Here is a 26,747-nt window from a genome sequence, read left to right on the forward strand (position 1 = left end):
CCCACATTCAAACTCAGTGCCTCTTTGCTTGGCATCATGGGAAAATCAAAATAAATCAGCCAAATTATGTGGATATATTGAAGCAACATTAAAAAGCTTGGTTAAAGCTTGGTCGCAAATGGGTCTTCCAAATGGACAATGACCCCAAGCATACTTCCAAAGTTGTGGCAAAATGGCTTAAGGACAACAAAGTCAAGGTATTGGAGTGGCCATCACAAGGCCTTGATCTCAATCGTATAGAATATTTGTGGGCAGAACTGAAAAAGCGTGTGCGAGCAATGAGGCCTACAAACCTGACTCGGTTACACCAGCTCTGTCAGGAGGAACGGGCCAAATTTCACCCAACGTATTGTGGAAGGCTATCCGAAACGTTTGACCCAAGTTAAGCAATTTAAAGGCAATGCTACCAAATACTAATTGAGGGTAAAGGTCGACCGATTAATTGGAATGGGCGATTAATTAGGGCCGTTTTCAGGTTTTCATAACAATCGGATATTGGTAATTTTGGACGCTGATTTAAACTTCTTTTTTTTTTACACCTTTATTTAACTAGGCAAGTCAGTTAAGAACACATTCTTATTTTCAATGACGGCCTAGGAACGGTGGGTTGACTGCCTTGTTCAGGGGCAGAACGACAGATTTTTACCTTGTCAGCTCAGGGATTCAATCTTGCAACCTTACAGTTAACTCGTCTAACGCTCTAACTACCTGCCTCACGAGGAGCCCGCCTGTTACGCGAATGCAGTAAGAAGCCAAGGTAAGTTGCTAGCTAGCATTACACTTAATCATGGTTGATGATATTACTAGTTTATCTAGCGTGTCCTGCGTTGCATATAATCGATGCAGTGCGCATTCGCGTTGGAGCAACTGTCGTTGCTTCAATGTGTACCAAACCATAAACACCTATGCCTTTCTTAAAATCAATCCACAGAAGTATACATTTTTAAACCTGCATATTTAGCTAAAAGAAATCCAGGTTAGCAGGCAATATTAACCAGGTGAAATTGTGTCATTTCTCTTGCGTTCATTGTACGCAGAGTCAGTGTATATGCTACAGTTTGGGCCGCCTGGCTCATTGCGAACTAATTTGCCTGAATTGTACATAATTATGACAGAAGGTTGTGCAATGTAACAGGAATATTTAGACTGATGGATGCCACCCGTTAGATAAAATACAGAACGGTTCTGTATTTCACTGAAAAAATAAATGTCTTGTTTTCGAGATGATAGCTTCCGGATTCGACCATATTAATGACCTAAGGCTCGCATTTCTGTGTGTTATTATGTTATATTTAAGTCTATGATTTGATAGAGCAGTCTGACTGAGCGATGGTAGGCACCAGCAGGCTCATAAGCATTCATTCAATTAGCACTTTCGTGCATTTTGCCAGCAGCTCTTCGTTGTGTGTCAAGCATTGTGCTGTTTATGACTTCAAACCGATCAACTCCCGAGATTAGGCTGGTGCAACGATGTGATGTGAAATGGCTAGCTAGTTAGCGGGGTGCACACTAATAGCGTTTCAAACGTCACTCGCTCTGAGACTTGGAGTAGTTGTTCCCCTTGCTCTGCATGGGTAACGCTGCTTCGAGGGTGGCTGTTGGCGTTGTGTTCCTGGTTCGAGCCCAGGTAGGAGCGAGGAGAGGTACAGAAGCTATACTGTTACACTGGCAATACTAAAGTGCCTATAAGAACATCCAATAGTAAAAGGTATATGAAATAGAAATGGTAGAGAGAGAAATAGTCCTATAATCCCTATAATAACTACAACATAAAACGTCTTACCTGGGAATATCGCAGACTCATGTTAAAAGGAACCACCAGCTTTCATATGTTCTCAAGTTCTGAGCAAGGAACTTAAACGTTAGCTTTCTTACATGGCACAGATTGCACTTTCACTTTCTTCTCCAACACTTTGTTTTTGCATTATTTAAACCAAATTGAACATGTTTCATTGTTTATTTGAGGCTAAATTGATTTTATTGATGTATTATATTAAGTTAAAATAAGTGTTAATTCAGTATTGTTGTAATTGTCATTATTACAAATACATTTTAAAAATCGGCCGATTAATCGGTATCGGCTTTTTTTGTCCTCCAATAATTGGTACCGGTATCACCGTTGAAAAATCATAAATCGGTCGACCTCTAATTGAGTGCATGTACATTTCTGACCCACTCGGAATCTGATGAAAGAAATAAAAGCTGAAATAAATCACTCTACTATTATTCTGACATTTCACATTCTTAAAATAAAGTGGTGATTCTAACTGATCTAAGACAGGGATTTTTTACTAGGATTAAATGTCAAGAATTATGAAAAACCTAAACTTACATACACCTTAACCAAATACATTTCAATTCAAGTGTATGTAAACTTCCAACTTCAAATGTATATAAAAATGCAAATGAAAGGGAGGTGCTTCAAGTTGTTTTGGGGAGCACAGGACCATTCACACATTTGAGTCTATGGTCTAGAACAAGCAGTAAACGTTTGACTTAGTGAAGCGTTTGGGAAAAACAGACTTCAACCCAGACACGCCGTTTTGTGATAAAATGCAACAGAAAAATATATTTGCCATGCACAGGAAGTATTGCTAAGAGGCAGTTATACACATCACTGCCCAAGATATTGCCCCTTTGTCCACATCAATGTCCTGCGTCTATTACCATAAAGTTCAGTCAGTGCAAGACTTAACTAACTTACGAAAAGCTGACACTGAAACAGTAGTCCCAGTCAGGTAAAGTTACTAATCCAATTGTGCACTAAAAGGAGACAGTGGTTCAATGGGCTCTCCTTACCCATAACATCAACCATCCTCTTGCTTTTTATTCAGCCTTTCCATTCTCCTGTGTCCCCACTTTGTGTCGCCGGGCCGAGCGCATGACCTTGTAGCAGCCGCGGGCGATCTTGTGCATCCACATGACGTTCATGACATCCAGACAGATGCTGGAGATGATCCAGGCAGCTCGGCCTTCCGGCGGGACACGGTAGAAGGCTTCGGTGCCATACACGGACCACATGCGGCTGTAGTAGAGGGGCATGACGGCAATGCGAACCAGGAAGAAGACAACGGCCATGGCCATCCCATTAGCGATGTTGGGCCTGGAGGACTTGGAGTAACCTAACACTTCAAAGAACCAGCTGGAAGAAAGACAGTCAGTACAATGAAGTAGAGGAGGAGAAAAACTGAAGTTAACACAACTCTGGGCTTAATGGGATTCAAACACAACTCTGGGCTTAATGGGATTCAAACAATATAAAGGGTAATCTCTCACAGATGGGCATAAAAACTCAAAAATCATATATATTGAAATCAATATATGAAAGTAATTGTCCAGTGTTTCCAGATTTGTATAAAATATGAACTATAATTACAATGAGTGAAATAATTTTTCCTTACAAAAATGTTAAAGTATGTTAAAAAGCAGGTTCTGTGTTGGAATGGTGTGGGCGTACCCCAACAACGGAATGGTGTGGGCGTACCCCAACAACAGAATGGTGTGGGCGTACCCCAACAACAGAATGGTGTGGGCGTACCCCAACAACAGAATGGTGTGGGCGTACCCCAACAACGGAATGGTGTGGGCGTACCCCAACAACGGAATGGTGTGGGCGTACCCCAACAACGGAATGGTGTGGGCGTACCCCAACAACGGAATGGTGTGGGCGTACCCCAACAACGGAATGGTGTGGGCGTACCCCAACAACGGAATGGTGTGGGCGTACCCCAACAACGGAATGGTGTGGGCGTACCCCAACAACGGAATGGTGTGGGCGTACCCCAACAACAGAATGGTGTGGGCGTACCCCAACAACGGAATGGTGTGGGCGTACCCCAACAACGGAATGGTGTGGGCGTACCCCAACAACGGAATGGTGTGGGCGTACCCCAACAACGGAATGGTGTGGGCGTACCCCAACAACAGAATGGTGTGGGCGTACCCCAACAACAGAATGGTGTGGGCGTACCCCAACAACAGAATGGTGTGGGCGTACCCAACAGAATGGTGTGGGCAAACAGAATGGTGTGGGCGTACCCCAACAACAGAATGGTGTGGGCGTACCCCAACAACAGAATGGTGTGGGCGTACCCCAACAACAGAATGGTGGGGGCGTACCCCAACAACAGAATGTTTGGGGCGTATAGCGGTCAGTAAAAATATTCACGCGAGACGACCGCTGATCGACCAGTTCACATCATCCTCTATGAGGAAAAAGAAAGCATTTAAACAATTTGTTTGAGAATCAAGTTTGAGGTGGAGTTTATGTTTTAGGATGAGTAAACAACTTTATTTGGGTGTGAGTTAGATGAATATTAAGTGAGATTTTCACTGGACAGTTACTTAACAAATGAATAGGGTTTATTTTTTCAGCAGCTGCATTGCAGGGCTTCTGAGCCAATTGGTCATGAGTGTCACTGTCCTGTCTAAACTATATGTCTATGGTACCTACCATAGACATATTCAATGAGTTTATATACAGCTGCTACCTACCGCTGGTTGACACACGGCGTGGAGAACTCTGCAAGCAGACGGAAGTTAGCAAAATAAGGCAACATTCCGTGTCCCTGGAAGAACAGGGTAAAAAGAGGAAAATGGAGAGAAACATTGAAACAGGAAAGAAAGGGACTGGAAATGCTTTCATTTGATCAAACATCACATCAGTATAGTTAAAGGGAGGCCTTCACACCACGTGTGTACAGAAAGATGAATCCAACATCATTAACAAAAGAACACATGATAATGGTAAAACATTTTTCGGGGGGAAACGAGTTAAGATCTCACTTTTACCATACTCAATTAATTAAGGAGCCATTTCGGAGGGGTTTGGATCTAAAATGTAATCATTGAAATCACTTTCTGATTATAGGTCTGCTCCGTGGCTATTTTTCTGGAGACTCAGCTAACGTCTTCAGGCTTTTCAAGGGTCCACATTTACGTAGTCTGTGTTCTTATTTCATCTTCAGTAGAACCCAATATACGGAGTGCTCATTTATATCACTGAGGGTATATTTACGATGACAGCCTCCATGACAGCAATGAGGTTCCAGGACTAAAAAAAACCACGAAGTTAATGACTCAGTAAAATGACGGTGTCGGTGAAACGGCTAAATTACAGTCCCTTCACACACACACACACAACATGAATGGGTTGGCAACATTTCTAATAGCATAGTGTTAAGTAAAGCTCAACATAGTGTGCACGCACAGCCAGGGTTTGACGTGTAGACATTCAGCTACTAGCCAAATGAGCAATGATAAGCCATGCATATAAGAGCGATGCTTATAATCACAAGCTGTTATAGGAAGGTATCGACCCTATATTATCACCCTCGGACATGAGTGCTGGTATGATCTAGGGGCTGGTATCAGCTCGCTCTCTTCCGGGTGGTGTACAAATCTGCTCATAAAAACAAGTCTCATTTCCATATCCTATTGGTATTTCAGGCTTAACACAGGGCAAGATTATCCACAAAGCACACACCAAAAGTGGAAACTTACCTTATAAGACTGAAACAAAAGTTCTTACGTGGCATATACTTACTCTCAAGATATGGACATGGTTCAAGTTATACCAGAGAGGATTTGACCTTTCCCAGCATCTCCATGCTAGAACCTCTAGGTACTGGTAAATCCATACCGTTACTGGACAGATAGGTCATATCTGCTCAGTGTAGCACAAAGGCAATAACAGCAGACAAGACAGGAAGGATTCAGTCTCGAGGAGTCAGGCCTGATCTTAAGCGTTTACATTTTACACAACCTAATTTGAATTGGGTAGTTTGTGCATGAATGTTTTGCTGGTAATTGTGAGACTATATTCTTTTAAGAGACCGTATTAGCAAAGGATAGAGAGACAGACCATAGAGAAAGTGACAGGTCGCAACGCCGTATCTGGCCCATTACGGCGTATGTGAGAGTATGGGCAGCGCCATTGAGGCCATCTCCATTTTGAAGTAGTCAACATTCCTCTTCTACCACTTCTATGAGTTGGTAAACAAATGGAAAGGGTGCATACTGCCACCTGGAGTGGGTTGTTTGAACAGGTATAAAACCAAGGTTGGCAATTTACTGCCACCTGGAATTATGGAATGTGTGCTCACAAGTATAATTCATTGGCTGATCCCTTAACCAATAGGAAGTGCCACCCAGTTGACTACTTCAAAATGTTGAATGTCCTTAATGGCGCTGCCCATTCTTAAACTGGCTTCTGGGCACTAGAGTCCTCTTATCTATCTCTATGAGACAGACAGATTAGAGAGAAAGGTGCAACTATAGTTAGAAGCATAAAGAAGCAACAACATTGATAACATGCGCTTTAGAAATCAAACAGCAATCAAATATTAGCCTATGAATTAGTTTGCTTGTTCTGGGTATAATAGCCTTATTGTTTTTACAATGATCTAATATAATCTACATCTACATAAAACAGCTGGATCAATTAATAGTCGCCAAATTAACAACATACTGACTTAACAGCTTTGATAGAAAGCCAGAATAAAAAAGTAAAATCCATCAACTAGTACAACAAGTTTTAAAGGGCTTTTAAGTTGAACAGATTGTAGCAAATGTGTATAGTATGTCCCAAAGTTACTTGGTTTTTGTATTTTGCTAAGTAATAACAAGCATGACTGTGCTAAGCAGTCGTGAGTGTCCAGTGACAGTGGCCTACACCAGTATGGCCTACACCAGTATGGCCTACACCAGTATGGCCTACACCAGTATGGCCTTTTTGTTTTTAAATGTGCACTTTCACATTTTCTCTCAAATGTACATTGAAATGCATTGTACCTCAGAGTAGCTTTGCAATGCATACACTGTACATTTTTGTCCTTCAAGTTGGATATGAATACAATTTGCATACAACGCTAAGGGATAAACTCAGTTAAGCTTATTGTAGAAAGATTTAAGGTTATGGGTTGGTTTGAAACAAGGCCACTCTTAAAACAGAGACACGTGAGGCTTGAAGTTAAGTAGGCAAGCCCTCACAGAGCTAAAGCATTACAGTGAGGACACATTCATAGACGAGACACATTTAAGCATCATTCATGGCAAAGTGTTATTATTATCATCAACATTTCAGTTATTCTCAAGGGTCCTCTGCCATAACAGTCTAGGAAGAAGCAGCTTAGGAAATAGTGGGGCAGAGGACAAGAGTTTGAGAGAAAGGAGGCAGAGCTCATCTCTGCCACAAAACAGTAAGAGGCAGTAACGTTGTTTTGGCATGCACATACAGTAGTTGGAGACCCCTCCACCAACATTGGGAATGCCCGGACAAATGGAGGCATGCACAGCTCAGCTCAGTCCAGCTCCATAAAAGGCTGAGGGATCAATGAAATAAATGCAGGACTTAAGGGCAAGGTGAGGAAGAAGGGAAGGAGGGTGTCGGCCATTACCATCATTAAGCATTCCATGCAAAAAATACCAACATTGTTATGAGCTACAGAACCTGGTGATCTGGATGGCTACAGACCAAGGGTGAACAGCAGTGTCCTGGATGGCTGGGCATACAACCTGCTTCACCATTATAACCAGTGGTTATAACCAGGTTCATTGTCACTGTCCAGACAAACAAGCATGTTCCTTGACTAGACAGTGCCGATTAAGCATGGTAATACCCGACAATCAACAAACATATCAGTCATTCTTTCAATCCAAACTATCCCCAATGATCATCCTAAATGTATGCACACTTCTTGTATCATAACCTCAACCCTTTTCACACTCAATCACAATCCCTAACGTGAGACAAAACATTACCAACGAAAGCAATTCCCAATAACTTCCAACACATAGGCTATCACATTTTACGACATCACAAGAGTCCAGGTCCTGGGTGAATGATATACTATCAAGCCAACAGTATGGCCCTATACTATTCTAATGATTCCCATACACATATATTCAACAGCTGAGGATTAGCTAATGAGATGCATTAGAAGAAGGTGAAAATAGTGCCGGCAGGCTAGCGCCACATGTTCTCACTAGCAGAGTCCTAGCAGAGCTAATAGGACCAGAACTATGGTCACGCGTTAGCGCTCTCCTTACACCCAATCTCCCGGCCCTGTCATCACAATCACCCAGCATGACATGGCACAGCTGTTCACCTTTAGTCGTCTCTTTCCCATCTTGCCTGCATGTTCTGCTATTGGACAATAGGGAACTCACCAGTACATAGTAGTAAGCATATAACGCTGCCAGGTGGTGCACTACAAAAAACTTGTCGCCTATCGCCTTCCAATAGTAAAATATTAGCAGCAGATCTGGGAACAGACGAAAAGAACAACACAATATTAAACAGAAGATATTACATCAAGGTGAACAAAAGTGTTAAGAAATGCAACAACAACAAAAATTCTGGTACAGACAAAAAGGGCAAAACAAAACTGATTTTGCCAATGTCGCCGAAGAGTGGCTAGGGATTGCCAAGACGTCCTGTAGTGAATGAGGACCTTTGCAAGTGGGTATGAGACTAAAGTGTCTTTGTTCTCACCAGATATGAGGTAGCCTGTTGTTACGCCAACATTTATCTTCACAAGTGTGGGATCTCCCCTGTTGGCAGAAAAACACAGGACAAGACACAAAATGGGTAAATAGTATGTACACAACACACTGGTTCCATCATACACTTCAACATAGCGACAGAGTCCTCACCACACGGGGTCTTCATTGATGGCGTCATCAAAGAGCAGGATGTAGAGACAGAAGAGTCCCACCACAAGGGCATGAAGCGTGGACACTGTCCTAAAAGAACACACACACCCCTGGTCAAATCTGTGATAAAACACTTTAATAAGTGATGCAGATTAAGCGTTGCTGTGCACAGTGCAGGTGGAATTAATTGATTGGTTGCACGGCCACCAGCAGACAGATTCAGCCCAATTAGAAAAGGAGATTAAACACCGTTCAGGGGTCACTCAGACAGGCAGGCTATCAGGCAGTCAGACAGGCAGGCTATCAGGCAGTCAGACAGGCAGTCAGGCAGTCAGACAGGCAGGCAGTCAGGCAGTCAGACAGACAGGCAGGCAGTCAGGCAGTCAGACAGGCAGGCAGTCAGGCAGTCAGACAGGCAAGCGGGCAGTCAGACAGGCAGGCTATCAGGCAGTCAGACAGGCAATCAGGCTATCAGGCAGTCAGACAGGCAGGCTATCAGGCAGTCAGACACGCAAGCGGGCAGTCAGACAGGCAGGCTATCAGGCAGTCAGGCAGGCAGGCTATCAGGCAGTCAGGCAGGCAGGCTATCAGGCAGTCAGACAGGCAGGCAGTCAGACTATCAGGCAGGCAGGCTATCAGGCAGTCAGACAGGCAGGCTATCAGGCAGGCTATCAGGCAGTCAGACAGGCAGGCTATCAGGCAGTCAGGCTATCAGGCAGGCAGGCTATCAGGCAGTCAGACAGGCAGGCTATCAGGCAGTCAGACAGGCAGGCTATCAGGCAGTCAGACAGGCAGGCTATCAGGCAGTCAGGCTGTCAGTCAGGCAGGCAGACAGGCAGGCTGTCAGTCAGGCAGGCAGACAGGCAGGCTGTCAGTCAGTCAGTCAGGCTATCAGGCACTCAGACAGGCAGGCTATCAGGCAGTCAGACTATCAGGCACTCAGACAGGCAGGCTATCAGGCACTCAGACAGGCAGGCTATCAGGCACTCAGACAGGCAGGCTATCAGGCAGTCAGACAGGCAGGCTATCAGGCAGTCAGACAGGCAGGCTATCAGGCAGTCAGACAGGCAGGCTATCAGGCAGTCAGACAGGCAGGCTATCAGGCAGTCAGACAGGCTGGCTATCAGGCAGTCAGACAGGTAGGCTATCAGGCAGTCAGACAGGTAGGCTATCAGGCAGTCAGACAGGTAGGCTATCAGGCAGTCAGACAGGTAGGCTATCAGGCAGTCAGACAGGCAGGCTATCAGGCAGTCAGACAGGCAAGCGGGCAGTCAGACAGGCAGGCTATCAGGCAGTCAGACAGGCAGGCTATCAGGCAGTCAGACAGGCAAGCGGGCAGTCAGACAGGCAGGCTATCAGGCAGTCAGACAGGCAGAAAGCCAGTCAGTCAGTCGAGAAAGTTAGACAGGTTGTCAAGTAAATCAGGCGACCAGGCGGACTCAGTTAGGCTGTATCTACTGTAAGCCAGGTCTGTGTTCCTCCTGTAAAGACCCACATCAACATCTCCCTGCCAGTCTGCCAGAGAAAGACGAGACCACTACAGAACCTTCACAGACAGGGTCATCTGAGGGTAATCTGTAATCTTCAAGACAGCTGTAGCTTTGCAGTATACAGTACACTCTACTATGGACAGTTGTAATAATAATCATAATAATAATAATAATAATAATAATAATAATAATAACTGACACCATAAGGATTTTATATCATAGCTGTGCATGGTACACAGTGTACCATGCGGTGTGATAAGAGTGTATTTTTGTCCGATATTTTGATTAGTAAATCTGGTGAGATATGGCGGCACATTAAGTCATGAACTATGTAAAACAACTGGACGACAAATTAACAACTTAGCAGACTGTCGACACTTTACTGTAAATATTCTGACCCACAATTTTGTGGGATACGTTCGAAAACATTAACCAAGTGTGCCCATTATGGAAATATGGACGATGACTCTATTCTACATCCACTAAAATGTATGCATTAATGTGCTGCCACAAAGTATATTATCAGTGTGTGTTGCAGCCAGTAGCCAGTGTTCTATACCTTGAGTTCCACTCCACCTTCTGCTTGTCTGCAAGGCGTAAGAAGCCAGGGCTGACACGGCTGGAGACCCAGGGACTGACCCGGTGGAAGAGCCACTGGAAGGAGAGGAAACTGGTGACCGAGATGACAAGGATGAGCTGGCTGAACAGGTCCATGGCCGCCTAAGCCCACTGGAGAGAGGGAGGGAGAGAGTGGGAGGAGAGAGAGGAAGGGAGAAAGAAGGTGAAAGGTGAACGGTCAGTTGGATAGATTAAAAAAAACATCTAGGTTGCATTGAGAAAACATATAGGCAAAACAAAGAACAACTGTGGATACAACTAGGTAGACAGGCAGTATACTAAGTTTTAGGTTACAGGCAGTAAGGAACAAACCATTTTCGGCCCAACCTCAAGCTTATCACTTATAAATCCAAATCAACAGAGTTGATCTTCACTCACCTACTATTTATCCTAGAAAAGTTATTTTCTTCAGCCTGTGTTTATCCATTTGAATTGCACCATGGCATGACTGTGGTGTGACTGTCTCAGTGTGATGGTGTTCAATGTGTGTCCGTCAGTGAAATCCAAAGTCAGTCAATGTTTAACAGAACTCACGTTTGGCTTGGCTAAACTAAGGGAGTGGAGAAGACGGGTGCTTTAGGCTAATGAACCGACATACTGGCCCAAAGAGACATACTGACACCAACAAAGGAAGTGCTGTGGAGAATATAAGGTCGGTGGCTATACTGACATACGTTATGGCCAGGGACAGGGTACAGGCAAACCATAAACTAAATAATTTACCTAGAATGTCCCCCGGGAATTGTTCCAGAGACACTGTTGTAGATCAATATGGGTAGTAAGTAAATAACACAGAGTAGGTTAAATATTAAAAGTGAAGGCATTTATTTAACTAGGCAAGTCAGCTACTGACAAATCCTTATTTACAATGACAGCCTAGGAACAGTGGGTTAACTGCCTTGTTCAGGAGCAGGACAATAAGATCTTTACCTTTACCTTGTCAGTCCGGGGATTCGATCTAGCAAACTTTCGTTTACTGGTCCAACGTTCTAACCACTAGACTACCTGCCACCCCATACCTCGTTCAAAGGCATGCATACATTGTGTATACCAAACATTAGGAACACCATCCTAATATTGAGTTGCACCCCCTTTTACACCCAGAACAGCCTCAATTTGCCTGGGCATGGACTATACAAACTGCTGAAAGAGCTCCACAGGGATGCTGACCCATGTTGACTCCAATGCTTCCCACAGTTGTGTCAAGTTGGCTAGATGTCCTTTGGGCGGTGGACCACTCGATACACAAGGGAAAAAGTTGTGTGAAAAAAACAGTGTTGCATTTCCTGCTTCAATCACGTGGACTGGGATATGTTTCGTATTGCATCAAACAACAACATTGACGAATACGCTGATTCGGTAAGCGAGTTCATTAGAATGTGCGTTGAAGATGTCGTTCCCATAGCAACGATTAAAACATTCCCAAACCAGAAACCGTGGATTGATGGCAGCATTCGCGTGACACTGAAAGCGCGAACCACTGCTTTTAATCAGGGCAAGGTGACCGGAAACATGACCGAATACAAACAGTGTAGCTATTCCCTCTGCAAGGCAATCAAACAAGCTAAGCGTCAGTATAGAGACAAAGTAGAATCTCAATTCAACGGCTCAAACACAAGAGGTATGTGGCAGGGTCTACAGTCAATCACGGATTACAAAAAGAAAACCAGCCCCGTCACGGACCAGGATGTCTTGCTCCCAGGCAAACTAAATAACTTTTTTGCCCGCTTTGAGGACAATACAGTGCCACTGACACGGCACGCAACCAAAACATGCGGACTCTCCTTCACTGCAGCCGACGTGAGGAAAACATTTAAACGTGTCAACCCTCGCAAAGCTGCAGGCCCAGACGGCATCCCCAGCCGCGCCCTCAGAGCATGCACAGAACAGCTGGCTGGTGTGTTTACGGACATATTCAATCAATCCCTATCCTAGTCTGTTGTTCCCACATGCTTCAAGAGGGCCACCATTGTTCCCGTTCCCAAGAAAGCTAAGGTAACTGAGCTAAACGACTACCGCCCCGTAGCACTCACTTCCGTCATCATGAAGTGCTTTGAGAGACTAGTCAAGGACCATATCACCTCCACCCTACCTGACACCGTAGACCCACTCCAATTTGCTTACCGCCCAAATAGGTCCACAGACGATGCAATCTCAACCAAACTGCACACTCCCCTAACCCATCTGGACAAGAGGAATACCTATGTGAGAATGCTGTTCATCGACTACAGCTCGGCATTTAACACCATAGTGCCCTCCAAGCTCGTCATCAAGCTCGAGACCCTGGGCCTCGACCCCGCCCTGTGCGACTGGGTACTGGACTTCCTGACGGGCCGCCCCCAGGTGGTGAGGGTAGGCAACAACATCTCCACCCCGCTGATCCTCAACACTGGGGCCCCACAAGGGTGCATTCTGAGCCCTCTCCTGTACTCCCTGTTCACCCACGACTGCGTGGCCACGCACGTCTCCAACTCAATCATCAAGTTTGCGGACGACACAACAGTGGTAGGCTTGATTACCAACAACGACGAGACGGCCTACAGGGAGGAGGTGAGGGCCCTCGGTGTGTGGTGTCAGGAAAATAACCTCACACTCAACATCAACAAAACTAAGGAGATGATTGTGGACTTCGGGAAACAGCAGAGGGAACACCCCCCTATCCACATCGAAGGAACAGTAGTGGAGAGGGTAGTAAGTTTTAAGTTCCTCGGCGTACACATCACAGACAAACTGAATTGGTCCACCCACACAGACAGCATCGTGAAGAAGGCAAAGCAGCGCCTCTTCAACCTCAGGAGGCTGAAGAAATTCGGCACTCACAAACTTCTAGATGCACAATCGAGAGCATCCTGTCGGGCTATATCACCGCCTGGTACGGCAACTGCTCCGCCCACAACCGTAAGGCTCTCCAGAGGGTAGTGAGGTCTGCACAACGCATCACCGGGGGCAAACTACCTGCCCTCCAGGACACCTACACCACCCGATGTCACAGCCTGTTCACCCCGCTATCATCCAGAAGGCGAGGTCAGTACAGGTGCATCAAAGCTGGGACCGAGAGACTGAAAAACAGCTTCTATCTCAAGGCCATCAGACTGTTAAAACAGCCACCACTAACATTGAGTGGCTGCTGCCAACACACTGACTCAACTCCAGCCACTTTAATAATGGGAATTGATGGGAAATTATGTAAAATATATCACTAGCCACTTTAAACAATGCTACCTAATATAATGTTTACATACCCTACATTATTAATCTCAAATGTATATGTATATACTGTACTCTATATCATCTACTGCATCTTTATGTAATACATGTATCACTAGCCACTTTAACTATGCCACTTTGTTTACATACTCATCTCATATGTATATACTGTACTCAATACCATCTACTGTATCTTGCCTATGCCGCTCTGTACCATCACTCATTCATATATCTTTATGTACATATTCTTTATCCCCTTACACTTGTGTCTATAAGGTAGTAGTTTTGGAATTGTTAGCTAGATTACTTGTTGGTTATTACTGCATTGTCGGAACTAGAAGCACAAGCATTTCGCTACACTCGCATTAACATCTGCTAACCATGTGTATGTGACAAATCAAATTTGATTTGACACACTCAAACCAGTGCGCATGGCACCTACTACCATACCTCGTTCAAAGGCACTTAACCTCTTAAGTCGACCCTCTACTTTTTCGAAAATTCTGTTAAAAATCGCGCAACATTTCAGCGCCCTGCTACTCATGCCAGGAATATAGTATATGCATATGATTCGTATGTGTGGATAGCAAAAACTCTGACGTTTCTAAAACTGGTTAAATCACGGCTGTGACTTTAACAGAGCGTGTGTTTCATCGAATAGCGCAGGAAAACCTGATCACTGAAAATGGAAATAAATATCCTTGCGCTTACTTCCAGGAATTGTTCAAAGTGAACCGAATTACATGAGACCAAGGTTTCAGCGCCTACAGCTACCACACGTTGTCTAGAGTCTTGTCATTTGATTCGCAATTGATTCTTGGTCTAACCGGTTCAAGGGAACTCCTTCCCTCCGTTCTCCGACCGGATGTTTTGGTCGAGCTCTCTCGGCCATGTTTTTTTCCAGACGACACCTATAGAAGTTACATAGCCTCCTGATGAATTTTATCGCTTATTAACGTGTACTAATACCTAAAGTTGCATTACAAAAGTACTTCGAAGTGTTTTGTGAAAGTTTATCGTCGACTTTTTGAATTTTAAAAAATGACGTTACGTTATGAAACGCTCTTTTTTTCCGTTTATCATACAGTCTACATAGAACGATATGTAGGCTATATATGGACCGATTTAATCGAAAAAAAGACCCAATAGTGATTATGGGACATCTAGGAGTGCCAACAAAGAAGATGGTCAAAGGTAATGAATGTTTTATATTTTATTGTGCGGTTTGTGTAGCGCCGAATATGCTAATTATTTTGTTTACGTCCCCTGCGGGTCTTTTGTGGTGTTACATGCTATCAGATAATAGCTTCTCATGCTTTCGCCGAAAAGCATTTTAAAAATCTGACTCGTTGCCTGGATTCACAACGAGTGTAGCTTTAATTCAATACCCTGCATGTGTATTTTAATGAACGTTTGAGTTTTAACTAATACTATTAGCATTTAGCATAGCGCATTTGTATTTCCAGAGCTCTAGATGGGACGCCTGCGTGCCAGGTAGGAGCAAGTGGTTAAATATTTTGTCTTGCTCATTTACCCTCTAATATGGCACACATACACAATCCATGTCTCAATTGTCTCAAGTAGCGGTCGACCGATTAATCGGAATGGCTGATTAATTAGGGCCGATTTCAAGTTTTCATAACAATCGGAAATTGGTATTTTTGGGCGCCGATTCTGCCTATTTTTTTAAATACCTTTATTTAACTAGGCAAGTTACTTAAGAACACATTCTTATTTTCAATGACGGCCTAGGAATGGTGGGTTAACTGCCTTGTTCAGAGGCAGAACGACAGATTTTCACCTTGTCAGCTCGGGGATCCAATCTTGCAACCATTACGGTTAACTAGTCCAACGCTCTAACCACCTGCTCATTGCACTCCACGAAGAGCCTGCCTGTTACGCGAATGCAGTAGAAGCCAAGGTAAGTTGCTAGCTAGCATTAAACTTATCTTATAAAAAACAATCAATCAATCACTAGTTATAACTACACATGGTTGATGATATTACTTGTTTATCTAGCGTGTCCTGCGTTGCATATAATCGATGCGACGCTGGGGGATGATTTAACAAAAGTGCCGTATTTCACTGAAATAATAAACGTTTTGTTTTCTAAATGATAGCTTCCGGATTCGACCATATTAATGACCAAAGGCTCGTACTTCTGTGTGTTATGTTATAATTAAGTCTATGATTTGATAAAGCAGTCTGACTGAGCGATGGTAGGCAGCAGCAGGCTCGTAAGCATTCATTCAAACAGCACTTTTGTGCGTTTTGCCAGCAGCTCTTCGCAAGCACAGCGCTGTTTATGACTTCAAGCCTATCAGCCTAATGGCTGGTGTAACAGATGTGAAATGGCTAGCTAGTTAGCGGGGTGCGTGCTAATAGCGTTTCAAATGTCACTCGCTCTGAGACTTGGGAGTGGTTATTCCCCTTGCTCTGCAAGAGCCGCAGCTTTTGTGGAGCGATGGTTAACGCTGCTTCGAGTGTGGCTCTTGTCGATGTGTTCCTGGTTCGAGCCCAGGTAGGGGCAAGGAGAGGGATGGAAGCTATACTGTTACTCTGGCAATACTAAAGTGCCTGTAAGAACATCCAATAGTCAAAGGTATATGAAATACAAATGGTATAGAGAGAAATAGTCCTATAAATACTATATTAACTACAACCTAAAACCTCTTACCTTGGAATATTCAAGTCTCATGTTAAAAGGAACCACCAACTTTCATATGTTCTCATGATCTGAGCAAGGAAATCAAACGTTAGCTTTTTTACATGGCACATATTGCACTTTTACAACACTTTGTTTTTGCATTATTTAAACCAAATTTAACATGTTTTGTTATTTATTCGAGGCTAAATTGATTTTTATTTATGTATTATATTGAGTTAAAATAAGTGTTCATTCAGTATTGTTGTAATTGTCATTATTACAAATAAAAATTGTTTTTAAAAATCGTCCGATTAATCGGTATTGGCTTTTTTTGCTCCTCCAATAATCGGTATCGGCGTTGAAAAATCATAGTCGGTCGACCTCTAGTCTCAAGGCTTAAAAAAATCCTTCATTAACCGGTCTCCCTTCATCTACACTGATTGAGGTGGATATTACAGTGACATCAATAAGGGATCATAGCCTTCACCTGGATTCACCTGGTCAGTCGGTCATGGAAAGAGCAGGTGTTCTTAATGTTTTGAATACTCAGTGTAGATATGGTGCGTGTAACTGGGGCAAAATGTTCATAAATCTGACCATATAGGCCTATGCATCAACCAAACATAAATTCTGCGTGTTTCTATTGACCTCTATTGTCAGGATTCTAGAAGGAAAACTTTAGCACACAACAGTGATGTCTGGAGTTGTACAGTTAGTCCCCATACAGTAGAGAGATGGACTCATCCTGCTGTAGAATCTTCCTTTCTGACCCGTGCAGAGTAGAGAAAGCACTGATCCATACAGATAAGCCTTCGGCTCAAACATCACCAACCAACCAAGCACCAGCTCAGACCAGCAGAAAGCCATTACATACACACACACAGTGCGCTGTGGAGATTGTCATGCTGCCTTGGGTGCTGCTGCGATTGGACACCCTTGAATGTCCTGATGTTCTGGCTCTTATTTCATTCTGTACCATATTGTCACATTATGAATATCAATGCATGCAGACAATACCTTTCATGCAGTAAAATGCAGCTGCTATAATTAGGCCTACATTTTCTACTCAGCAACACAGCATGTTAGTTTTGATCTCCAGATGATTCTATGGTCTACACATGACAGTTACAGTTGAAGTCGGAAGTTTACATACACCTAGGCCAAATACATTTAAACTCAATTTCACAATTCCTGACATTTAATCCTAGTAACAATTCCCTGTCTTAGGTCAGTTAGGATCACCACTTTATTTTAAGAATGTGAAATGTCAGAATAATAGTAGAGAGAATTATTTATTTCAGCTTTTAATTCTTTCATCACATACCCAGTGGGTCAGAAGTTTACATACCAAATACTAATTGAGTGTAGCATTGCCTTTAAATTGTTTAACTTGGGTCAAATGCTTCAGGTAGCCTTCAACAAGCTTCCCACAATAAATTGGGTGAATTTTGGCCCATTCCTCCTTACAGAGCAGGTGTAACTGAGTCAGGTGTGTTGGCCTCCTCGCTCGCACACTTTTTCAGTTCTGCCCACAAATTGTCTATGGGATTGAGGTCAGGGCTTTGTGATGGCCACTCCAATACCTTGAATTTGTTGTCCTTAAGCCATTTTGCCACAACTTTGGAAGTATGCTTGGGGTCATTGTCCATTTGGAAGACCCATTTGCGACCAAGCTTTAACTTCCTGGCTGATGTCTTGAGATGTTGCTTCAATATATATCCACATAATTTACCTCCCTCATTATGTCATTTATATTGTGAAGAGCACCAGTCCCTCCTGCAGCAAAGCACCCCCACAACATGATGCTGCCACCCCCGTGCTTCACGGTTGGGGTGGTGTTCTTCGGCTTGCAAGCCTCCCCCTTTTTCCTCCAAACACAAACATAACGATGGTCATTATGGCCAAACAGTTCTATGTTTGTTTCATCAGACCAAAGGACATTTCTCCAAAAAGTACAATCTTTGCCCCCATGTGCAGTTGCAAATCGTAGTCTGGCTTTTTTATGGCGGTTTTGGAGCAGTGGCTTCTTCCTTGCTGAGCGTCCTTTCAGGTTCTGTCAATAAAGGACTCGTTTTACTGTGGATATAGATACTTTAGTACCCGTTTCCTTCAGCATCTTCACAAGGTCATTTGCTGTTGTTCTGGGATTGATTTACACTTTTCGCACCAAAGTACGTTCATCTCTAGGAGACAGAATGAGTCTCCTTCCTGAGCAGTATGATGGCTGCGTGGTCCCATGTTGTTTATACTTGCGTACTATTGTTTGTACAGATGAACGTAGCTTCAGGCGTTTGGAAATGGCTCCCAAGTATGAACCAGACTTGTGGAGGTCTACAATAGTATTTCTGAGGTCTTGGCTGATTTATTTTGATTTCCCATGATGTCAAGCAAAGAGGCACTGATTTGAATGTAGGCCTTGAAATACATATACAGGTACACCTCCAATTGACTCAAATGATGTCAATTAGCCTATCAGAAGCTTCTAACTCCATGACATCATTTTCTGGAATTTTCCAAGCTGTTTAAAAGGCACAGTCAACTTAGTGTATGTATAAATCTGACCCACTGGATTTGCGATACAGTGAATTATAAGTGAAATAATCTTTCTGTAAACAATTGTTGGAGAAATGTGTGGAGTGGTTGAAAAACGAGTTTTAATGACTCCAACCTAAGTGTATGCAGACTTCCGATGTCAACTGTATGTACTTCATTATTATTATTGCCTATACCAGTCGATAGGATAATGGGCTAGTACACTGTGAATCCATGACCGTAAGGGCTCAGATCCCAGCAGCAGTAGAGCAGAATGTCAGTTGGGGCTATGACCCAGGAGACAGCCCGTCTCTGCCTCAGCAGTGGTGTGGCAGTAAACCAGCCCGATCCTGCCACTCAGAGATACACTCATCAGCACTGCAGAAAGCAAAGCACACACACACACACACACACACACACACACACACACACACACACACACACACACACACACACACACACACACACACACACACACACACACACACACACACACACACACACACACACACACACACACACACACACACACACACACACACACACACACACACACACACACACACACACAGGACATCTCCTGATACCTTCCCAGTGAGCCAGTTCAATCAGTGTGGTTTACGATCAAGAGCATTAGTAAATTATTATTTTTAATTGAACCTTTATTTAACTAAGAACAAATTCTTATTGACAATGACGGCCTACACCGACCAAACCCGGACGACGCTGGGCCAATTGTGCGCCGCCCAATCGCGGCCAGTTGTGATACAGCCTGGAATCAAACCAGGGTGTCTGTAGTGACGCCTCAAGCACTGAGATGCAGTGCCTTAGACCGCTGCGCCACTAAGGAGTCCTAGTAGTGGTGTGTGTGTGTGTGTGTATTCATATCATATAGGCTATGAACACTTGGACACTTCTTGGAATTGAAATGGTTCAATGTGGGCCTAGTACCGAGAAAATGTCAACAAAAACAGAGGCTCCACTTTTGAATCTGTAAAACATGGGTATCCTATTGCTACACTTAGACCTACTTGTATAACCTAACCACACTTGAATAATTTGCATAAAGGGCTGATTTGATTGGCTTTTGGATAAGACAACCACCCTCCATGTCAAACTCCAAAGATGTACATCTCAAACAGCTAGGCTAGACATATACCTTATCTTCCTGAAAAACACTACATCTCTACTTCTCTCTGGCCTGGGTTCCATTTTAGAGGACTAAAGTGCTATATTATATGTTATTACCATAGTGAGGAGGTTTAACCACTCGACCAAAAAATATTTACAAATAAAAGATCCCAGAAATTTCCATACGCATAAAAAGCTTATTTCTGTCAAATTTTGTGCACACATTTATTTATATCTCTGTTAGTGAGCATTTCTCCTTTGCCAAGATAATCCATCCACCTAAAACACATGGCATATCAAGAAACGGATTAAAAGCAGGTTCATTGCACAGGTGCACCTTGTGCTGAGGACAAGAAAATGCAGTTGTGTCAGACACAATGCCACACGTCTCAAGTTAAGGGAGCGCGCAATTGGCATGCTGACTGCAGGAATGTCTACCAGAGCTGTTGCCAGAGAATTTAATGTTAGTTTCTCTACCATAAACCATGTCGTTTTAGAGAATTTGGCAGTATGTCCAAACGGCCTCACAACCGCAGACCACGTGTAACCACGCCAGCCTAGAACCTCCACGTCCAGCATCTTCCCCTGTGGGATCATCGGAGACCAGCCATCTAGACAGCTGATGAGACTGTGGGTTTGCACAACTGAAGGATTTCTGCACAAACTGTCAGAAATGTCTCAGGGAAGATTATCTGCGTTCTCGTCCTTTCCAGGATCTTGACCTGACTGTAGTTCGGCTTAGTAATCGACTTCAGTGGACAAATGCTCACCTCCGCTGGCACGCTAGAGAAGTGTGCTCTTCAAGGATTCATCCAAATTTCAACTGTACAGGGCAGATGGAAGACAGCATGTATAGCCTTGTGTGGGTGAGCAGTTTGCTGATGTCAATGTTGTGAACAGAGTGCCCCATGGTGGCATTTTATCGAATGCAATTTGAATGCAGAGATACCGTGATGAGATCCTAAGGCTCATACCGGTACATATAATTTTGTTGTTTAAAACACTTCATTGAAATACTGTAGAATTACAGTCATTCCTATGGAGAACTGCTCCTTCTGGGGAGTGCCAATATGGCCGACCGGTGGCTTCAAAGCCTCCCACTGGCCAATACATAGCATTGGCAATCTAGGGTTTACAGTGGAGCAAAAAAAGTATTTAGTCAGCCACCAATTGTGCAAGTTCTCCCACTTAAAAAGATGAGAGGGGCCTGTAATTTTCACCATAGGTACACTTCAACTATGACAGACAAAATGAGAGAGAAAAAAATCCAGAAAATCACATTGTAGGATTTTAAATCAATTTATTTGCAAATTATGGTGGAAAATAAGTATTTGGTTACCTACAAACAAGCAAGATTTCTAGCTCTCACAGACCTGTAACTTCTTCTTTAAGAGGCTCCTCTGTCCTCCACTCGTTACCTGTATTAATGGCACCTGTTTGAACTTGTTATCAGTATAAAAGACACCTGTCCACAACCTCAAACAGTCACACTCCAAACTCCACTATGGCCAAGATCAAAGAGCAATCAAAGGACACCAGAAACAAAATTGTAGACCTGCACCAGGCTGGGAAGACTGAATCTGCAATAGGTAAGAAGCTTGGTTTGAAGAAATCAACTGCGGGAGCAATTATTAGGAAATGGAAGACATACAAGACCACTGATAATCTCCCTCGATCTGGGGCTCCATGCAAGATCTCACCCCGTGGGGTCAAAATGATCACAAGAACGGTGAGCAAAAATCCCAGAACCACACAGGGGGACCTAGTGAATGACCTGCAGAGAGCTGGGACCAAAGTAACAAAGCCTACCATCAGCAAGGGCATTGAAGATGAAACGTGGCTGGGTCTTTCAGCATGACAATGATCCCAAACACACCGCCCGGGCAATGAAGGAGTGGCTTCGTAAGAAGCATTTCAAGATCCTGGAGTGGCCTAGCCAGTCTCCAGATCTCAACCCCATAGAAAATCTTTGCAGGGAGTTGAAAGTCCGTGTTGCCCAGCAACAGCCCCAAAATATCACTGCTCTAGAAGAGATCTGCATGGAGGAATGGGCCAAAATACCAGCAACAGTGTGTGAAAATCTTGTGAAGACTTACAGAAAACGTTTGACCTCTGTCATTGCCAACAAAGGCTATATAACAAAATATTGATATAAACTTTTGTTATTGACCAAATACTTATTTTCCACCATAATTTGCAAATAAATTCATTAAAAATCCTATAATGTGATTTTCTGGATTATTTTTCTCTCATTTTGTCTGTCATAGTTGAAGTGTACCTATAATGAAAATTACAGGCCTCTCATCTTTTTAAGTGGGAGAACTTTCACAATTGGTGGCTGACTAAATACTTTTTTGGCCCCACTGTATATACACTGCTCAAAAAATAAAGGGAACACTTAAACAACACAATGTAACTCCAAGTCAATCACACTTCTGTGAAATCAAACTGTCCACTTAGGAAGCAACACTGATTGACAATAGATTTCACATGCTGTTGTGCAAATGGAATAGACAACAGGTGGAAATTATAGGCAATTAGCAAGACACCCCCAATAAAGGAGTGGTTCTGCAGGTGGTGACCATAGACCACTTCTCAGTTCCTATGCTTCCTGGCTGATGTTTTGGTCACTTTTGAATGCTGGCGGTGCTTTCACTCTAGTGGTAGCATGAGATGGAGTCTACAACCCACACAAGTGGCTCAGGTAGTGCAGCTCATCCAGGATGGAACATCAATGCGAGCTGTGGCAAGAAGGTTTGCTGTGTCTGTCAGCGTAGTGTCCAGAGCATGGAGGCGCTACCAGGAGACAGGCCAGTACATTAGGAGATGTGGTGGAGGCCGTAGCAGTGCAACAACCCAGCAGCAGGACCGCTACCTCCGCCTTTGTGCAAGGAGGAGCAGGAGGAGCACTGCCAGAGCCCTGCAAAATGACCTCCAGTAGGCCACAAATGTGCATGTGTCTGCTCAAAAGGTCAGAAACAGACTCCATGAGGGTGGTATGAGGGCCCGACGTCCACAGGTGGGGGTTGTGCTTACAGCCCAACACCGTGCAGGACGTTTGGCATTTGCCAGAGAACACCAAGATTGGCAAATTTGCCACTGGCACCCTGTGCTCTTCACAGATGAAAGCAGGTTCACACTGAGCACATGTGACAGACGTGACAGAGTCTGGAGACGCTGTGGAGAACGTTCTGCTGCCTGCATCATCCTCCAGCATGACCGGTTTGGCGGTGGGTCAGTCATGGTGTAGGGTGGCATTTCTTTGGGGGGGCCGCACAGCCATCCATGTGCTCGCCAGAGGTAGCCTGACTGCCATTAGGTACCGAGATGAGATCCTCAGACTCCTTGTGAGACCAGAATGCTGGTGCGGTTGGCCCTGGTTTCCTCCTAATGCAAGACCATGCTAGACCTCATGTGGCTGGAGTGTGTCAGCAGTTCCTGCAAGAGGAAGGCATTGATGCTATGGACTGACCCGCCCGTTCCCCAGACCTGAATCCAATTGAGCACACCTGGGACATCATGTCTTGCTCCATCCACAAACGCCACATTGCACCACAGACTGTCCAGGAGTTGGCGGATGCTTTAGTCCAGGTCTGGGAGGAGATCCCTCAGGAGACCATCTGCCACCTCATCAGGAGCATGCCCAGGCATTGTAGGGAGGTCATACAGGCACGTGGAGGCCACACACACTACTGAGCCTCATTTTGACTTGTTTTAAGGACATTACATCAAAGTTGGATCAGCCTGTAGTGTGGTTTTCCACTTTAATTTTGAGTGTGACTCCAAATCCAGACCTCCATGGGTTGTTAAATTTGATTTCCATTGATAATTTTTGTGTGATTTTGTTGTCAGCACATTCAACTATGTGAAGAAAAAGGCATTTAACAAGAATATTTCATTCATTCAGATCTAGGATGTGTTATTTTAGTGTTCCCTTTATTTTTTTGAGCAGTGTACGTCTTTGTTTTTTCTACATGTATGGACATGGTGCAGCCTTTAGTAGGTATGTTGTTGGCAGGCTGCGGCACAGCAAATCCAAGTCAGCCCGTGCTCATGGTTCTCACAGGGGAAGAGAAATGATAGGCTACAATGACCTTGCTCGTGATCATGCACAACGCAAAATGCAAGTTCCTTGAACTTTCTTTTGCGGGTGCCTTTTCATTAACTGGATAGACACTTGCGGTTTCTAGCTAACATTACACCAATGGGGGGAGTGGGTTTAAATAAATGAGTATATAAATGATTTAACTTGTATACAATCGACTACTTTTGGGTGTCAGGGAAAATGTATGGGAGTAAAAAGTGCATATTTTATTTAGGAATGTTGTGGAGTAAATAGTAAAGTAAAGATACCCAAGAAAACTACTTTAGTAGCCTACTTCAATGTATTTGACTTATTTACTTTACACCACTGGATGCGGCACATGAAACACATGCAGGGGCAGTTATATGATTTGGTTTGACACAGAGACACACACAGTGCTTCCTATGGCAGATGTCAGTTCCTTGCAGGAGCCAGGCAAGGACACGGAGGTCAAATGTCAACATATAGAGACAGCTGACGCATAATGGTGTCCATAGCGCAATTCAGCAACAGTTTTTGCCTCACTTTGAAATCTATATAACTACCACTCAGTATGTCAACGCTGCTGCTGTTGACAGTTGTTGGAATAGGTTGGAATAGGCCTAGGTCAAGATACATCCAGGGTCATGCGGTTGCCTCAAAAAGGTAGAGAAATGTAAATGTAAATGAAACTAAAATAAACTGCCTCAAGCACATGTAAATGAATTTTACAAGTATTTTCAAATAAGTCATGGGAGTGGCCACACAAAGAAGTAATATATATATGCCATTTAGCAGACTCTTTTATCCAAAGCGACTTACAGTCATGTGTGCATACATTCTAAGTATGGGTGGTCCCGGGGATCGAACTCACTACCCTGGCGTTACAAGCGCCATGCTCTACCAACTGAGCTACAGAAGGACGAAACTGCCATGAGGGTGCATGGCAGTCATGAGGGAAACGTTAACATTTTCAGCAATGAGACAACACATGGTAGCAGTTTTTTTTTTTTTTTTTTTTTTTTTTGGGGTGTCTTGTTCACAAAACATGAAAACACATCCACAATATTTTGGCCAATTGGTGCAAATGTATTAAACTATTACTTATTTTGCATTATTTTCTAGATAAACCTATTTTGCGTCGGGCATATTAAATCAGATGTTTTTCTACCATGTTGCTAGATGTGGCGATACGTTGGATGTCATGGTCTTTACTTGCAAATCATCACCCAACAAAATGTAGGCTATTAATCGCAGCATCTGCTGTGACGTAACGTGTAATATTGAAATTACACGGCAGATGCATTACAATCAAAGATCATGCAGTCAATCGATGCAATATAATGTTAATGTAAAACAATGTAACCAACAACAACATGAATGGGCCAGTTCACGCCGCATTGGCCGAACCGCATCATTCCCTTTAAATGTCAAATAATAACTAATATAATATATATATATATAGTCTATGATTAAATTATAAACGCACATAGCCTAAATTGACACAAATCCTCGAGACTTACCTCTCATTCAAATATGTTCAGCACTCAACTGGTTTGTGATGGTGCTAAGGCATAGCAAATTCTGTCGAATGCCATGTTCAATCATTTTGTTCAAACGGATAGCTCTCTGACTCATAGCCTGCTAGCTTGCTTCTACCTAGCAAAAGGATGGCCGGACCATTGTTCTAAATTGCAATGAAATAGATGATAAATCCACCCCACAAAACACGCATATTGACAGCGGTGTGGGATGCAGCAGAGTAGCCTAACTGCATAACTGATGGTCGTTTATGGAAGTGACGGGCGAGGTTACTATAGGGTAGTGATGTGCAGTTCGCGAATGATTCGTTCTTTTTTAACGATTCTTTTTACTGACTCGAGAGTCATGATTCGTTTTTCTACGTGACTGGATCATTTTAGTCGTTCGATTGCAGAGACGTGCTAAGACCACCACTTGTCTGTCATATGCGCGCAAAAAAATAAGACTATGAGTTAGAGAGTAAAAAATACATGTTTAGAATTGACAATTGATCGCATGGTGCAAGAATGACTGCAATTAATTTATTATTGAATATTGTGATGGACAAAGCTTTGTAAAGATCCAAACGTACACAGGCTCTGCTTAACAAACTCAAACTCTAGATCGAATCGTTCCATGGGCTGCATTTTGCGAACGACTGTTCTTATCACCAGGAGAGGTGGAGGAAAAGAGAGGCCCAACTTGGCGGAAAATGGGTCTCCCTCCAGCAGGTGGCGTTTGTTCGTTTCGCCTACCAAGCAAGGAGTTTTTGAATGGATGTCCAATGAGTGTCGAATTTGCTCAACAAAAAATAATGGCTTATGTGCTACGTGAGGTTTAATTGATCGAACATAAGTTTCGTAATACTTAAGTTGTTACAAGT

General features: G+C 43.5%; 1 protein-coding gene across 3 annotated transcripts; it reads right to left on the reverse strand.

Moving 5' to 3' along the window:
* Nucleotides 1-2,277: 2,277 nt before the first annotated feature.
* On the reverse strand, nt 2,278-26,129 carry tlcd4a (TLC domain containing 4a). 3 transcript variants are annotated; one of them, XM_046292503.1, is made up of 7 exons: nt 25,867-26,129; nt 10,705-10,874; nt 8,656-8,745; nt 8,495-8,553; nt 8,170-8,264; nt 4,495-4,568; nt 2,278-3,142 (listed from the first exon to the last, which is right to left on the reverse strand). In XM_046292503.1, the coding sequence occupies exons 2-7, from the start codon at nt 10,857-10,859 to the stop codon at nt 2,827-2,829; spliced, it is 789 nt and encodes a 262-aa protein (XP_046148459.1). In that variant the 5' UTR covers nt 10,860-10,874; nt 25,867-26,129; the 3' UTR covers nt 2,278-2,826. The 3 variants fall into 3 exon arrangements, with proteins under 3 accessions (XP_046148459.1, XP_046148462.1, XP_046148461.1); XM_046292506.1 differs by lacking the exon at nt 25,867-26,129 and adding an exon at nt 16,648-16,667; XM_046292505.1 differs by lacking the exon at nt 25,867-26,129 and adding an exon at nt 11,142-11,282.
* Between the last annotated feature and the right edge of the window lie 618 nt (nt 26,130-26,747).

Source organism: Oncorhynchus gorbuscha, linkage group LG12, assembly GCF_021184085.1.
Source record: "Oncorhynchus gorbuscha isolate QuinsamMale2020 ecotype Even-year linkage group LG12, OgorEven_v1.0, whole genome shotgun sequence".
NCBI classification, from domain to species: Eukaryota; Metazoa; Chordata; class Actinopteri; order Salmoniformes; family Salmonidae; genus Oncorhynchus; species Oncorhynchus gorbuscha.

What these genes read in the sequence shown, in the direction of transcription:
- tlcd4a (XM_046292503.1), bottom strand. Translation starts at nt 10,859, where the DNA reads ATGGACCTGTTCAGCCAGCTCATCCTTGTCATCTCGGTCACCAGTTTC. An exon ending in AAGGTGGAGTGGAACTCAAG is followed by an intron (nt 8,746 to 10,704) that starts GTATAGAACACT and finishes GTGTTCTTTTAG; the next exon opens with GACAGTGTCCACGCTTCATG. An exon ending in ATCAATGAAGACCCCGTGTG is followed by an intron (nt 8,554 to 8,655) that starts GTGAGGACTCTG and finishes TTCTGCCAACAG; the next exon opens with GGGAGATCCCACACTTGTGA.